The 17,451-nt window shown below is 40.8% G+C and overlaps 1 protein-coding gene across 10 annotated transcripts in view; it reads left to right on the top strand.

The window, feature by feature from the left end:
* Positions 1–17,451, top strand: part of ALPK1 (alpha kinase 1) — a 162,125-nt gene that overhangs the window by 84,026 nt on the left and 60,648 nt on the right. For 2 of the 10 annotated variants that reach the window (XM_032254734.1, XM_032254732.1), the window contains exons 1-3: positions 5,080–7,136; positions 7,478–7,646; positions 12,084–12,238. In XM_032254734.1, the coding sequence (XP_032110625.1) occupies positions 7,128–7,136; positions 7,478–7,646; positions 12,084–12,238 (333 nt within the window). In that variant the 5' untranslated portion in view covers positions 5,080–7,127. Of the gene's footprint in view, positions 1–3,795; positions 4,539–5,078; positions 7,137–7,425; positions 7,647–12,083; positions 12,239–17,451 lie in introns of those variants that run through there. The other 8 variants (XM_032254730.1, XM_032254727.1, XM_032254728.1 and 5 more) reach the window with 6 other exon arrangements.

The following is a 17,451-nucleotide window of genomic DNA, read 5'->3' as shown; positions in this document are numbered from 1 at the left end:
ACAGTGGGGGCTGGGGAGTTGGGGAAAGATAGCATGGGGAGAAATGCCAGATATAGGTAATGGGGAGGAAAGCAGCAAATCACACTGCTATGTGTGTACCTATGCAACAATCTTGCATGTTCTTCACATGTACCCCAAAACCTAAAATGCAATTTTAAAAATGCTAACAAATGTCTGTTACTCAATAATATCTCTCTGAGCCCCACGTTTGCCTTACTTCCAATCAGCTGTTTCTTTCTCCATTTGCAATCATACCTAACTGATCTTCCTGCAGTTACCTCCCTGCAAGCTCCCACCCCACAGTATGCACCACAGCTAAAACAGAGTGATTTTTTCCAAACACTAATCTGGCCATGGTCCTACTGCTACCAATATTGTCCTAGCACTCTCAGAGTGAAGATACAAATTTTTACCAGGAACAAATATGCTGCACAGCCCTTATTGACCTCTCCAGTCTTACCTCATATCAACTTTCTCCTATTATCTCTAGTTCAACCAACCTGTCCGCCTTTCATTCCCTCTCTATTTCCTTCTATATAAGAGCCATTCTCCACCATTTTAACTTCATTAAGCCCTATCACTCTTTCGAAGCTTAATTTAGGCATCACATCGTCAGAGAAGCCTCCATTGATCTGCCCTAGCTTTACTCAAGTGATTAGGTCAAGTCCTGTGATTTGCCTTCATGCATCTGCATGCCCTATTTCTCTTTCATATCACTTAGACAAAAGGAAGAGATTTATGATCTTGTGCATCAGGAATCGGTGTTGCAAGTGAGGAAACCAAAGGAAATACGTATATTTAGTAATCAACTTCTGAAATTCAAGCCAATATTTCTAACCACACAAAAATAAACATACATAAAAACTACATATAAGGGTTCTCAAAAGAGCTAGGGAATTTCTTAATAAGCAAATATCAAATATTCTTTGGCAATAAACAACATGGTCTATCTAGACTGCTGCTGGATATGTAATTTAAGAGCTAGAAAATCTTAACAATTGTCCCAACCTCTCCTTCAAAAACACAAAGGAGAAAAGCCAAGCTCAAAAGTGAGTCTCAGAAGTCTTACAAATAGTTAATGATAGAGAATAAAGTAGAATTAATCAACACATATCTGTTGAACGCTCTTGTGTGCCTTAGTTTCCTATTTCTAGGTCCTCTTTTCATTAGTATATGCTGTTTCTACTTAAGTCATTTCCAGAAACAGAGCAGTTAAAATTTACTTTAATTTCTCAATATAAAAAACTACTTTCTTTTTAAATTTTATTTTAATTGACAGATTAAGTTATATATATTATGGGCATACACTGTAGAATGGTTAAATCAAACTAATTAACATTATCTCACATACGATTTTTTGTGGTGAGAACACTTAAAATCTACTCTCTTAGCAATTTGCAGGTATATGATATGTTGTTTTTAGCTATCATCACCGTGACATCTTATAGGTCTCCTGAACTTATTCCTCCCGTCTAACTGAAATTTTGTATCCTTTGACCAACATCTCCTTAATTCCCCTATCCCCCATTCTCTGTTAACCACCACCCTACTCTCTGTTTCTATGAGTTCAACAACAGCCTACTTTCTACCTTAAGGGAATGATACAACGCTAAGAAAACATAAGCCTTTAGACAAAAGGATGATGTACTACTAAAATTATATTAGAATGCAGTTTTATTTATTTGTGCATGAGCTCTTCCTATTTCTTTGTTATACCTCCCTTTCTAGATGAAGTTCTATAAAAGAATGCTGGGAAAGAGAGCCCCCTTCTTGCTTTAATTTTGGACATGAAGAAAAATGAGTCTCCAACTTACCTGCAGCTCACTCCAAGCCAAGTTTGTTCTTAACCTTCTAAACCACCAAACATATTTTTAAATCTCAATGCTAACCTCCCATTTTAGCCAATATCTCCCTCTCTAAAGGAATGATGGGAATGGGATATCATTGCTACATGGCCTGTTGTTCACTGCAGTCCACTAACTAGTTCTTTTATTAGATCACTGAAGTACTCAGAAGGAATGAACATACGTTGCTGTACTCTCTGCAATAGTAGTATAAGGATAAAATTCTGAGCAGCCTTTACTGCTTAGTTCTTTTCATAGGTAGGCAGGCTGATAGCCAGTTTGTGGCATAAAACACTGTGGCTTATAGACATTTGAGGCAAAAGAGACATTGGAAACCTTTTAGTCCAACACCCAATCCATGCAGAAATACTTTTTTGAGGTATCCTAAACAAAAAAGAGATTAAATTCATAGGTGTACCTCGAAGATATTGTGGATTCAGTTCCAACCGACTGCACAGAAGCAAGTAGCACAATAAAGAGAGTCACACAAAGCCAAGTGCAGTGGTGCACACCTGTAATCCCAGCTACTTGGGAGGCTGAGGCAGGAGTATCACTTGAGCCTAGAAGTATGAGACTAACTTGGACAACATAGGGACTCCCATCTGTCAAAAAAAAAAATTAAATTATAAAGGTGAGTTACATGAATGTTTTTGTTTCCCAGTGCATAATACGAATAAAAGTAATGTTTACACTATACTATAGTCTAGTAAGAGTACAATCATATTATGTCTAAAAACGTACCCACCTTAATTAAGAAATACTTTATTTCTTAAAAAAATGCTAATGATGATGTGAGCCTTCAGCAAGTCCTAATCTTTCTGCTGGTAGAGGGTCTTGCCTCAATGTTGATGGCTGTTTACTGATCAGTTGCTAAAGCCTGGAGCAGCTGTGGCAATTTCTTAAGTTAAGACAACACAGCTTCTGCACAGCAAAAGAAACAGTCATTAGAGTGAATCGGCAACCAACAGATTGGGAAAAAATTTTTGCAGTTTACCCATCTGACAAAGGGCTGATATCCAAAATTTACAAAGAACTAAAGCAGATTTACAAGAAAAAAACTAACAAGCCCATTCAAAAGTGGGCAAAGGATATGAACAGACACTTCTCAAAAGAAGACATACGTGAGGCCAACAAACATATGAAAAAATGCTCATCATCACTGGTCATCAGAGAAATGCAAATCAAAACTACATTGAGATACCATCTCACGCCAGTTAGAATGGCGATCATTAAAAAATCTGGAGACAACAGATGCTGGAGAGGATGTGGAGAAATAGGAACACTTTTGCACTGTTGGTGGGAGTGTAAATTAGTTCAACCATTGTGGAAGACAGTGTGGCGATTCCTCAAAGACCTAGAAATAGAAATTCCATTTGACCCAGCAATCCCATTACTGGGTATATATCCAAAGGATTACAAATCGTTCTACTATAAGGACACGTGTACACGAATGTTCATTGCAGCACTGTTTACAATAGCAAAGACCTGGAACCAACCCAAATGCCCTTCGACGATAGACTGGATAGGGAAAATGTGGCACATATACACCATGGAATATTATGCAGCCATCAAAAACGATGAGTTTGGGTCCTTTGTAGGGACATGGATGAACCTGGAAACCATCATTCTCAGCAAACTGACAGAAGAGCAGAAGATCAAACACCGCATGTTCTCACTCATAGGCGGGTGTTGAACAATGAGAACACATGGACACAGGGAGGGGAGCACTACACACTGGGGTCAGTTGGGGGGAAATAGGGGAGGGACGGTGGGGGATGGGAAGCTGGGGAGAGATAGCAAGGGGAGAAATGCCAGATGTAGGTGATGGGGAGGAAGACAGCGAATCACACTGCCACGTGTGTTCCTATGCAACAATTTTGCATGTTCTTCACATGTACCCCAAAACCTAAAATGCAATAAAATAAATAAATGGGGAAAAAAAAAAAAGACAACAGTGAAGTTTGCTACATGGATTGAGTCATCCTTTTCCTAAAGATTTTTCTGTAGTATGTGATGCTGCTTGAAAGCCTTCACCCACAATAGAACTTCTTTCAAAATTGCAGTCATCCTCTCAAATCCTGCTGCTGCTTTGCCAACTAAGTTTATGTAATATTCTACATACTTTGTTGCCATTTTAACAGTGTTCACAGCATCTTTACCAGGAGTAGATTTTATCTCAAGAAACCACTTTCCTTGCCCATCTATAAGAAGAACGTCCCATTCATTTAAGTTTTATCATGAGATTGCAGCAATTCAGTCACATCTTAGGCTTTGCTAATTCTAGTTCTCTTGCTATCTCCATTACATCTGCAGTTACTTCCACCACTGAAGTTTTGAACACCTCAAAGTTATCTATGAGGTTTGTACTCAGTTTCTCCTGAATTCCTGTAAATGGGGATATTTTGCCCCCCTCCCATGAATCATGAATGTTCTTAATGATATCTAGAATGGTGAATCCTTTTCAGAAGGTCCATTAGAGGAATTTGTTTTGCCCAGATCCATCAAAGAATTACTGTAAAAGATATAAGCTGTCATCACTATAAGCTATAGCCTTATGAAACGTATTTCTTGTGTGATAAGACTTAAAAGTCTAAATTACTTCTTGACCTAGGGGCTGTAGAATGAATGTTGTATTAGCAGGCATAAAAACAACATCAATCTTGTACATCTCAATCAGAGCTCTAGAGTGACCAGGTACAATGTCGATGAGCAATAATATTTTGAAGAAATCCTTTTTTCTGAGAGGTAGGTCTCAATAGGGAACTTAAAATATTCAGTAAACCATGTTGTGAACAGCTATGCTGTCATCAGGCTTAGTTATTCCATTTATAGAGCACAGGCAGAGGACATAATTCTTAAGGGTCTTAGGGTTTTCAGAACAGCAAATTAACACTGGCTTCAACGTAAAGCCATTAGCTGCATTAGTCTCTATCAAGACAGTCACCCTGTCCTTTGGAGCTTTGAAGCCAAGCATTAACTCCTCCCCTCGAGATATGAAAGTCCCAAATGGTATCTTCTTTCAGTACAAGGCTGTTTTGTCACCATTGAAAATCTGTTGTTTAGTGTAGCCACCTTCATCAATTATATATATATATATCATATTTCTTTGACAGCGTCTTGCTCTGTCACCCAGCTGGAGTGTCGTGGTGCAATCACAGCTCACTCCAGCCTCAGTCTTCTGGGCTGAAGCAATCCTCCCACCTCAACCTCCTGAGTAGCTCAGACCACAGGTGTGCACCGCCACATCCAGCTAATTTTTTATTTTTTGTAGAGACAGGGTCTCCCTATGGTGCCAGGTCAGGCATCAATGGTCTTAACTAGCTTTTCTATATACCTTGCTGCAGCATTTACATCAAGACTTGCTGCTTCATCTTGCACTTTAGTTATGGAGATGGCTTCTTTCCTTAAACCTCATGACTAACCTGTTCTAGCTTCCAACTTTTCTTCTGCAGCTTCCTCACCTCTCTCAGTCTTCATAGAATTGAAGAGAGTTGGGGCTTTCCTCTAGATTAGGGTTTGGCTTAAGGGAGTGTTGCAGCTAGTTTATTCCTCTATCCATTAAACTTTCTCCATATCAGCAATAAGGCAGTTTCACTTTCTTACCACTTGCTTGTTCTCTGGAGTAGCACTTTTCATTTTCTTCAAGAAATTTTTTTTTGCTTTCACAACTTGGCTAACTAACCTTTTGACCTATCTTGACTTTCAACATGCCTTTCTCTCTTAGGTTAACATTTCCAGCTTTTGATGTAAAGTGAGAGATGTGTGACTCTTCCTTTCACTTGAACACATAAAGGCCATGGTAGGGTTAGTAAGTGACCTAATTTTAATATTTTTATGTCTCAGGAAATAGGGAGGCCTGAGAAGAGGGAAAGAGACTGGGAAATGAGTGGTCAGTGGAGCAGTCAGAAGACATGCAACATTCATGGATTAAGTTCGCTGGCTCCGAGACAGTTTGTGGTGCCCCAAAATAATTGCAATAGTAACATCAAAGATCACTAATCACAGATCACCATAACAGATAAAATAATAATGAAAAAGTTTGAAACATTGCAAGAATTACCAAAAAATGCTGCAGAGACACCAATGGACAGACTTGCTCTTAGTGAGTAATTCCTCAGTACTCACTTAAGGGAATGCCCTTTCAAGTAACATGAATTTTGTATTTGAGCACTCTGCTTGTGTTCTTCATCAACAAATACATTAGCACTTTAAATGAAACAAGCTTGTAGTAACCCCAAGCTTTGCTTTGGCAGTTCTAGCTGTGTAATGTGTGTGTGTAATGCATGTGTGTGTTTAAACACAAAGTATATGGAGCTACGGAGTATACCTGCTAGGTTAGTATGAATAACACAGAATTTAGATTACACAGTTAGCTCAGCTTTCATTTTCTGCTCCTGTTAAGTCGCAGAATAGAAATTGAGAGAGAGAGAGAAAAAGACTTTCTTGCTATATCAAATTCAGAACCAACTTCTTAAAGTTAGTTAAGAAACCCTTGGGTAGTAGAGCACATTTAATCCCAACACCAACACAATCATTCACTGCTTTAATATTTTCAACAGTTACCTCATTGCATGCATAAGCTCAGGGAGAATAACAGGAGCCATCCATATGTTTGCCACTTTCTTCCCTTTCAGACTCTCTCACTTTGGTAATAAAATTCTGCATACCCTCCAGGTGTATCTAAACCTGACAGCGGCTCTGCTATCTATTCTGGCAATGTCTAAAAGAGAATAACTTCCTGTCTTTTGTTTACAATGTAATGCTTTAACAAAAGAAAGATAGACAAAAAGATGTGTTAATCAAATAATGTTTTTCTATTTATTTTTCAAGCATGTTTTGTGCTGTTGGTAAGTTATTTCTTTCTTGAAATAACCTTGACGGCAATAGCTCATTGATCACCCTAATACTTACATAAGCAATCTCTAAACTGCATATATGTTAAATGACAATATAAGTAGATCCATATGACAAATCCATCCATATGATAGATTTAGGACATTGGGTTTTCTGGGATATCAGTACTCTATTTTACTTGGTAATGTGCCTGGCAGTGAAGAGCTTTAAATTTGGTATCTGTCATTGCCTATCTTGGTCTAAATTATATCATGCTAAATATTATGACAAATACTGCACAGGGGAAATCAGCAGTGGGTTATGAGAGTGGTCAACTTCATATTACAGTGTACTAGTGTCTGATATTAGAACTGTTCGCCAGATGCTTCCTGTGGACTTCCAGAAAGCAGAGTGTGGTGCCACTGAGCTCCAGAGGCACTGATGTGAAGTATGCAGAAGATAAATAAATCATGTAGTACATTCATTTCACTTGGCTCCTGTGATTCCACTGACGTCACTGTGGATAACCAGGGTCTGTATGAGGCCCCTCTCGCTTCTGCGCTCTGAAGCCTTCGAGGTGCTGCCCATCTAGCCAGGCCCTGCAGTAATTTCACACATTCCTCTAATAAAGTCCTCGGGGGCTGTCATGTATTTTCCTGCACTTGCCCTATTATCCCTCCCTGCTTGAGTCTTACAGATAATTGATGATGCTTCAGTTAATCATCTTTCTCTCTCTTTTGTTCACCAGGTACTTCAGCCTTCAAGGGGCTCTTTTATTGAGAATCAATGTCTTCTCCTAGGTAATTGATCACCCTAGACCCAGGGACTCCCAATTCATCGTAATCATCATGAATACTCAAAAAGCTGTAGCCGCGATACTGGAAGAGTGCAAGCAAGTGCTGGACCAGCTCTTGTTGGAAGCACCAGATGTGTCAGAAGAGGACAAGAGTGAGGACCAGCGCTGCAGAGGTGAGGTTCTGATGGGAGGCACCAGGGGTGAGCCAGCAGGTTCACTCTCCTCTCCCTTGCCTGAACGACACGTTCTCATCTCTGCCCTATTTTTCTTCTCTTGGCAGATGACCACCGAGAGATGAGTGGATTTCTAGGGCATGAATGGGACATGTGCTGCAGGCGGAGGGGCAGGGGAGGAAGCCCACTTTGTTGCAGTGAATTGCTGTCAGTTCTAATTTTAGGCTTCAGTAAACATGAGGCAACAAGAAACAGTTTAGTTCAAGAAGAACAAAGGGTCCAAGTTGGCTGGTGCACGTAAATTTCAATTATTAAAAAATTGAAGCAATTTCTGAATGGTGGCACATACTTTTTTTCAAACTAGGATTTTGTGCCTCATCAGTTTCCATAGACTTCTAGGGTTTCCACAAATATGTCATCTCACCAGTCCAATCTCGGTTTTTCAGTCACCAATACATTCCTCATACTATATTCTCACGCCATTTGTAAAATAAATTCTCTCTTCTCGGTAAATACCGATTGCATCATTATCAGAGTTTAAGAATTTGGCTTTTTGCTCGTTTCATTGATTGTGTCATTCAGAGTTTTAGATAAGTCATTGTTTGGGAATTTTCCATCACAAAGTGTAGAAAGTTCAGGCAATTCTTATTTCTTCTTTAAACGGTTTTTGAGCAACCCTTTTTTTTAGATTCATTTTTAGCATTTGAATACATTTTCCTCCACTTCCATAAGTATTGTCCTTTCTACATGCTTTTAATATTTCTCTCAGTATTTTTAGCACTTTGCTATTCCTCACAGAAATAAGATTCCCAAAGAAAATGCACACGCCTTGTTTTTTGCTGTGGTTGTTCATTATGTAATGGGAAAAGGTTCTGGGAAAGTCTTTTCTCCTGAGTTCTTGTACACAGGCACATACAGTTTTACAAGGGCACTATGGAAGTCTTAATTATTTGTAACCTGTCATTTGTCCTCCTTTCGAGACAAAATAGCCTACGTCCAGTCATTTCACAGCCTCGGTTTCTATAATACACCAATGTGTGACTTTGCTTCCTGGCTCCATGCGCCTGTCAGCCTGAGATCACTCTCACAGATGTCAGCCTTTGTCAGGGAATGGCAGGTACTTGGCACCTATAGAATATGCTCTATGGCTGGCCCTCGTTCTCCCCAGGGGCGGTGTGTTGTGTTCTGTTGTTTCCACTGAAGTTTTTCTCGCCCTTTTACTACACCACACCCTTTGTCTTCCTCAGCCCAAATTCCTTTAAGCTTTGTGGTCGCCCTAGTGAAGACTCTGAGCTCCCAATTGAGTAGCATTTTCTTTTTCTTTTTCTTCCCCAGTGCCACAGAATAGGAGAAGTAATCAGTTTAGTTCCAGATAAGGCAAATCGCGGCTGTAAAATCACTAAATTAGACACGGCCCTTCAGGTAAGCTGCTTGGGGAAGTAAGTGATCAGAGAGGCAGAGGAGGCTACTGCTGGGTCTGGGGCTGACTGCCCGGAGTTGGCTGAATGCAATAAACGGACAGGGAAGAACGCCTCCCGTGCGGAGCCATTGGCAGCCACAGCATCAGCCCAGCCGAAGGGCGGCGCTGCGCGTCCCACGCGAGCCCACCGCGCGGATGGGGTGCAGCCTGCACCGGAGCCCTTCCCTCGGCAGGTGGCTGCGGAACGGCTCGAGCAGGAGGGTCGTGCCGCCACCGATGTCGTCACCGCATGTGCTCCCAGAGAAAGGCATTAGTACAGGGTCACTTATGGCAGCGGGGCGAGCCAGCAGACTGCAACACAAACACTGAAGTTTTTATTCTTCTCCCTCCTCCCGTCGACCCCCTCCTTTTCCCTCAGAAATTGTCCTTGTCAGCGTGGGTGACTACCCCAGCAACTTCCCCAGAGATGGAGAAGGAACTGAAATCCAGAGATACACTTTAAAAACATCGCTTAGAGGCATATTTTGTTTCAGGGTACCCCGCAGGACATTCTGACTGAGGTGTGGGGAAAGGGTGCAAAACCAAAAGGGAGGCAAAAACAAGTTAGTTGCAAAGAACAGACTTATCCATTACCGTGAGGAAATCTGAAAACATTAAAACTATTCAGTCCAAAGTATGATAAATTTCTATGAACCCAGAAATCACATTTCCTTTGTCATGTGACTGCTCATTTTGACTCAGTGTTCAAATAATTTAAATAATTTATTAGCCAAAGTGGGGCACTTCTGAGGATGAAAAGGAGCACCATTAATAAGGACCACACAGGACTGTCCTAAGCAAACAGGACTAAATTGGCATCCCATCCATAACTGTTTAGAAACGCTCTTGAAGAAATGTTCTCTACAACTATGTTGAAAACAAGTTTAGAAGTTGAAATTATGTCAGTGACTGTAAGAGGGCCAGGCTTTCCAGTAGAATGCGGCCACACGGGTCCCTAATCCTGTGGGTCAGCTTTCAAGGGGGAATGCCATCAGTCACACAGTAGATGCTCAGTGAGGATAAGGGGTGGTAATTTCAGTGTAATACCTGCGAGCCATCCTTGGTAATCAAGGTAAATCATTCACTGGTATGGCCCATGTGATATCCCCTCAATGCCAGTCAGTCCTTCCCCACTAGAAAACTTCCTTACATTGGCCCAATTGGTGGCTAAATCGTTCGTAAAAAGGAATCACAGATCAAGTTAGGTTTTCCCTCTCCTTTTTTCTTTCGTTCTTCCAGTCATTCATATCTTTTTTGCTGTATTTAGTATGTTTCACATAGATATTAGATGAACCATGTTTTTTTATAGATGATATAAAAATATTTTTAAAGGGCCAGCTAGAAGATGAACCTTGTCTTTAATCATACTGGTCTTTCACCCGTCATGATGTGACTTATACAAATGTTGAGACATGATGTTTATCTTCAGGGACCTAACAGTCCAGTGAGAGACAGAGGTTGTTACAGAGCAGTGGGATGAAGGCTGAAAAGAGCCTGCTCCCTTGGGTTTGGAAGTGCTCAGAGCGGGCACTCAATTCCACGGCGAGCTCACAGCAGACTGGCAAGAAGTGGCAATGTTTGCTTTCAGTGCCTAAGTCGGTGGGCCGGAATTTGGTCACAAGGCACTGGGAGAAGGCGATCCAAACAGCCAGAACAGGATTTGCAGAACCTTTGATGATTTTTATGCAGGGCAATTGCCTGTTCCATCTTGTTTTTAGAAAAATGAGGATAAACAATGTGCAAGATGAAGTGTGTAGAGCAAGATGCAGGTAACAATTCAGGCAAGAATTACTGCCTAGGAAGAGGAGGAAATGGATTTTAAGAGGCACAGGATTTGACAACCAATTAGGTTTGGGGAAGAAAAGAGAACACAAACTCTAGACTGACTCCTGGGTTTGAGATTTGGAGAACTTAGTAAATGGTGGTGCCAGTTATCACAATAGAGATTTAGAAGGGAAAATAGATTTAGAAAAAGGTGATGAGTTCATTTTTGGATATTGAGTATGAGAGGGCTGTGAGACAAGTACCTAGAGATTTATAGCCAGCAATCATGTATGCAGGTCCATAATCCTTTATTCATAAATCTGGCATCACATGTGTACTTCAGAATTCAGAATTTTCCTAGTGTTAGGAGAGAGTCTTATGGTGCATGTACCATATATTAACATTCATACGCAGTAGAAGGTGGAGTGTAGTCAAACACAGAAAGTTTTGCAGCAAAACTTTTGAGCAAACTCACTGAGTGCTCAAGCAGGACTATAAATACCCACTAGTCAATTCAAGTCTGTTTTGGGTGCCAAACTTAAGAAGCATTTTCCAGTTGCCAAGCCGTTTGGGTTTCCAAAGTTTGTATGGGAGATTATGAACCACTCTAAGTAGATTTGGTGCCCATTAAGAGATTTAATGTATCTACTAATGTGAAGCAGGGCCATTTCACAATTAATTTACACCATTTCAAATCTCATTTGTGTTTTTCGTAGTTATTGTCTGTATTCAAATGTAGCCCATATCGAAGGGGTGAGAAAGTGAAGTCTTAGAGAAGCAAAAAGAGGTTATACAAATTAACACTGCATCACCCACCCGCCGTAAGCCCAAAATGCCATTCCATTCCAGTCCCTTTCTCATTTTACAGGGAAAATAATATTTCCTTCATTCCTTTCTCTGATTCTTCATGCAGAGATAGTCACTAAAGTGCTTCACTTCCTGCTAAAAACCTTTCTTAATGCCTGACTACCCCAATTTACCTGTAGGGCAAAGTAGTCCAGGGCCACCCCTGACAGATAGCTCCTCACTGTTATTCTTTGAGTCAGAACCAACAGCTTAGGCCAGCCAACAAGAGGCAGGGAAAAGGTTTTTCTTTTTCTTTTCTTTTTTTTTTTTTTTTTTTTTTTGCCACTGAAGTGCTTCATCATAACATTGGTAGCTCAACAGCCTTTTCTTTGACTGCAATTTCCTTACCTGAACTCTGACCTTTTCAGCTTCACTCCCCGGCGAGTTAAGGACCCTGATCCAGGAGGTAAAGGAAATGAAGTGGCCCTTCGTGCCTGAAAAGTGGCAGTACAAACAAGCCGTGGGCCCAGAGGACAAAACAAACCTGAAGGATGTGATTGGCGCCGGGTTGCAGCAGTTACTGGTAGGAAGAGCTACACCACCTGTTCCTCTGACATCCCTAAGTGAGGCATTTAGACTTTAAGTGGTCTAATAGATTAAATTTCTTTGAAGCACAAGACAGCCCCCTACCCTTATGGTCAAGTCTGCCAGATTGACTAATGTGGGGGAAAGAGCTGTTTGAAAAGCATTGCCAGCCCGTAAGATCTTGTGTTGGTTGTAAAGCCAAATCCAGTAAAAGTGAAGAGTGGTCAGAGGGCCTAACATGAACCCTGTCATCTTGAAATATCCATGGTGGGCCAGAGAAGCAGGTTTGATTTCACCATTCCTCAAAGCATTTTAATCTTGATATGCTAGTTTCTGAAAGTTGGGTAGCTTAAAAAAATAAATGCACCATTGTTTCATCAGCGTGACTTGCTGTCTAAGCTATTGAAGTCTGGCATATTCCTTCCCTGAGCCCTACCTAGGGTCCTGTTCACTTTCTTGTATCCTCAAGATTAAGGCTGTTCAGGAAGCATCAAGTCAAAGTCATTGACATGCTTATTTCTCAACTCATTTACTGGAAATTAATTGAACTGGTACCTCTATGCCAGATAGTAGAGAGCCTGAGGAGTAGCACAGGAACTCAGGCTGCAGCTCAGGATTCAGGCTCTGGTTCTGGGGATGTTATAGGGAGTACCATTTTCCTTCTTAATAGCGTTGTTTTTCACCCACATTCTCTCAAATGATTGTCAAGGAAGAAAGATTGCTAGTTTATATGTATCTTTTCTCAAATAAAAAAATACATTCGTCTGGAGATCAGGCATGATCTCAAGCATGACAATATCCTAAAATTTTTACTTTATTGGTTTATGTAAGATTGTATTTTATGGTTCATCCTAAAATAAATATATAGGCATTGTCTTTGCCCATTCAAGCAAAAATCTAGGAAAGACCCCCTGATCTATAGAAACACAAAAGCATCTTTAGAGACTTAATAAAAACAGTAAAACCCCACCTCTCTCATCCTCTTAAAAAACAAACAAAACAGGTTAAGCAGACGGGATTGCAAGCAAAGGAAAGTGAATACTTAAAAAGAACACAACGGTGAGCCAGGGGTTTTAAATAAATGTGGTCAGTGTTAGCGTAAAAGTAGAATAAAATAATAGCTATAATTTATATGTCACTATAGAGTTTACAAAGTGCTTGCACATGCATCATTTCATTTAATTCTAAATGCCTTAGAGTGATTCAGATGCTCTTTGACTTATAATGCTGTTGCCCCCAATAAATTCATCATAAGTTGGCAATACAATAAGTCAAAATATTACACATTAAAATGCATTTAATACCTAACCTACTAAACATCATCGCTTAGCTTAGCCTACCTTAAGCAAGCTCAGAACACTTACCGTGCTGAAAGTGAAAAACAGAATGGTTGTATTCTACTAAATGTGTATTGCTTTCACACCATTTTAAAATTAAAAAATCATAAGTTGAACCATTGTTAAGTTGGGGATCTCCTGTATTACCATTATCATCCCTCTTTTATGAACAAGGAAATTAAGGTGCAGAGAGGTTAATTTGCCTAGGGAAGCAGGCCAGTAAGTGGTGAAATTGTGACTTACAGCCTTCTCCTTCATCCAACTCCAATTCTCCATCAAGAAGCACCAGGTGAAGAGCTTGAAAGCACAGGTAGAAGCCATGAGACTTGCTTATTGTATCTAAAGCAAGCTGTAGGCCATCCAGTAAAACGTTTTGCATTGATGATGGAAATGTTCTACAGCTGTGCTGTTCAATATGGTAGCCACTAGCCACAGATGGCTCTCGAGCACTTGAAATATGGTGAATGGGACCAAAGAGCTGAATTTTTAATTTTATCTATTTTTTATTCATTTCTATGTAAATAGTCACATGTGGCCAGGGCTGCCATTTTATTGGACAGGGCAGCTCTAAAGCAGTGGCTATGAATGTGAGACCTCCAGACAACACATTACCATCACCTGAAAACAGGCCAGAAATTCAAATTCTTAGGCCTAAATCGAAAACTCTTACTGAATCAAACACCCTAAGGATGGCAGTCCAGCAGTCAGCATTAGACAAGCCCTCCAGATGATTCTGATCTGTGCTAAAGTTTGAGAACCACTGCTCTGCAGGAAAGAGTAGACTGACGAGCATGGGGGAAAGGCAGAGAGACTGAATGGGGATAGAGTGGAGACGGGTAAGGTAAGAAGTAGGGAGAATCCAGTGAGAAGACTGTAGGAGACCAACCCGAGAAAAAAAAAAAAAACTCCTTTCCATCAATTCTGGGAACGGTTGCTTAGACTGGAGCCCTCCTGCAAGAGCTGATGGCTGCTTTACTTGCTTCGAGATCCGTTGTGTAATTAGCCTAGTGGCACATGAGGACTTTACAAACCTTTCAAGGAAGGCGAGAGCAAATCAGCCTCGCAGAGGGAGCGACTCCTACTTTGACGTTTGGGTTTAGCAGGTTTCTCTGACTTTTGAACACAGGCTCAGTGCCGGAGAGGTGGCACATCACTATAACTGGGGTTTTACTCCCCTCGCTCCATCCTGCAATCACCAGACCCCTCCACCCCTGCATTTAAAGCTGGTGGTGACGTTAGCTTAAAAACGGAAAATGATGTTTTTAAACATTTAAGTCTTGCTGTATTGGGGGTTTAATGTGAGTTGGGAAACAAGCTGCTCATAGTTGGTAGACTGTTTTAAGAGCCCACTTACAATACCTCCTGCTATGCCTCTCTATACCACACAAATTTCACAACTGGAGAAATAGAGGCATAAGGAATTTAAGAAATTCGAGCCCAACTCACAAGGTTACTCAGTAGCAGCTCTAAGGGGCTATCTATTAGGCCTTCTTTAGTCTCTAATATATTTAATCTGGTAGCTTTTTGAACTCTGAGCATCATTTTCTTTAGCTTGCCCAGCAAGCTATAAATTAAGCAACCACACCTCCTAATGACTTTTAGGATGTTCTCCTATTGTGCCAAACCCCGAGTGCACAATTGCTGAACCACTGTTTTGTAAATATGGGGAACCATAGCACCCTGTGGGTCAGGCTCTCCTAAAGTCTATTTTTAATATCTTAGATTATTAAAAATAGTTTGAATAAATTCCATCATTTGTTTTTGTTTCATTGTATCTCATTCTGGTCAATTTCCATATTAGCGTTTATCAGAGCTGGATGGTCATATTTTAATAACTGACTGATTGTGAAATTCCACTCTCGCTTAAAAAAGATTACCGAGTTTGTCTTTTCATGTTTTCTCTCTTCTTAGAGTTTATTCATAAATATAAACTTTCTGTGATTTTTTTTACCTGGAAATGAATCCTTCCCATACAATGTTTCCCTTCTGTTTTTAAAATTAGCATTGTACTTAGAGCATAAACACTGTGTTTTTAATTCCACAAAGAGCAGATCGAAGTTGAGCACAGAATGCTTAAGTAAAAGGCAAGTCAGAAACAACTGCTTTCCACAGCTCACCAGTTGGTAAAATTAAGAGTCATTTATAATGTTATTCTCTTGGGCTAAACTCAACCAAGAAAAATGATACATGTTTTGTGTTTTGCTTTCTGGTCTCCACTGTGTTTCCATTTCCGCCCTCCCCAGTGCTCTCCTCCCCTCCTCCCCGGCTCTCCAATCCCTTTTCCTTTGGTGTGTGGCCACAGACAGAAATTTATGGCAGGGGCCAACCTCCTTTACACTCCACACAAAGCTTGCTGACTTGAGAGAGTTTGTCCGCGCTCTCCCAGAAGAAACACCTGCAGTACGCTCCCTGAGAAACCTGAAGAGATGTGAGATGAATGTGGCTGTAAGAGCTGGGCAGTGTTTTGGGTATTATGCCCTCTCCCCAGGTAGATGGGTCTTTTCCGAGATGATACCAATTATTTATTGCTGAAACATCTGTTGATAACTGCAGCTGCCCTTGTAAAACAAAGCATATCACGGGGTCACAGGCTACGGGGACCTAAAATCCTACCTCATGCTAGTTTCGGTCTATTCAGCAACACCCTCAAGTCCATAGGTTACCATCATCTTTAATGTCTCATCGTGCCGTAGAAAATACTTTGTAAACACCGAGCTGCCCTGCCCTAGAGGCTTTGAAGTATTATTTCGTCTTCATCGGTAATTTATATTCCAGTGCCATTGTACTGTGGGAAAGAGAGGGGGAACCTTTTTTGTTTTCCATTTAATTGTATATCGCCTGACACTTTGACCTGTATTATTAGTATTAGTCAGAAAAAGGATTTTCTCCCTCTCTTATTTAAAAATAAAATTTCAAGGGAAAGTAAGCGCTCCTTCAGCTCTTTTCACTCAAAACAATGTTTACACTCTGAGAGGCAAAGATGAAAAGCATGAGCAACTTTTTTCAAGTGTCGGAGAAGGGCATTGCAGCCTGTGAAAGAGAACAGTAAGGCCCTTATAAATATCATTCAGCAGAACCTTTGATGGATTTTTCAAAAAGTATTGAAGGCATTTAGTGTTAGCGTCTGTTTAGCTCAGCTTTGGGCCATGGTAGTGGCGTGCTAGCTAGGAAAACCCGTAGAATGCTAACTTGCTGCTGAGATACCAGGGAAGGGCTCAGTGTGGATGCCGCCTTGGGAGATTTTTTTTTTTTCTGTAGTTTTTACTCTTCTAAACAACAATAAAAAAATGGCTAATGAATTAAAAGAAAATCTGAAAGTAAAGCTTTCAAAAGGTAGAGTAAAGGCTGTGTTTGGATTTGCAGGTGGGAATAGATTGGGCTGCAAGGCCAAGAGCTGTGTGGTGGCCCTTGAGTTTGAACATCCCCTGCACAGGTTTGGGGGTCCTGATGCTGAAGGGACCTATTTTTGTGGAGGGAGGGACCTGCTCTCAGTCAGCCCTGGATTTACTGTGGTGCTCACTTGCAGAGATCCGAGATAATTTTGTAGGTCGGCACTAAAAGCACAGTCCGAAGACATGAAGCAGGCTCAGAAGGAGGATATTTATTTTTCCATGTCCTTTTCAACTCTACAACCATGAAAAATGGGTAATATGATAGCCCTGATGATGTAAATATTTTTGGAAAATATCTGTGGTGCCTTGGAGTGATTTTTGTTTTTTTGAGATGAAATCTCGTTCATGTCCCCCAGGCTGGAGTGCAGTGGTGTGATCTCAGCTCACTGCAACCTCCGCCTCCTGGGTTCAAGCGATTCTCCCACCTCAGCCTCCCGAGTAGCTGGGATTACAGGCATGAGCCACCATACCCAGTTAATTTT

The sequence above is a fragment of the Sapajus apella genome, unplaced genomic scaffold (genome assembly GCF_009761245.1).
Source record: "Sapajus apella isolate SASKATOON/1434 unplaced genomic scaffold, GSC_monkey_1.0 scaffold87, whole genome shotgun sequence".
In the NCBI taxonomy this organism is placed as follows: domain Eukaryota; kingdom Metazoa; phylum Chordata; class Mammalia; order Primates; family Cebidae; genus Sapajus; species Sapajus apella.
This window is presented reverse-complemented; position numbering and strand designations above follow the sequence as displayed.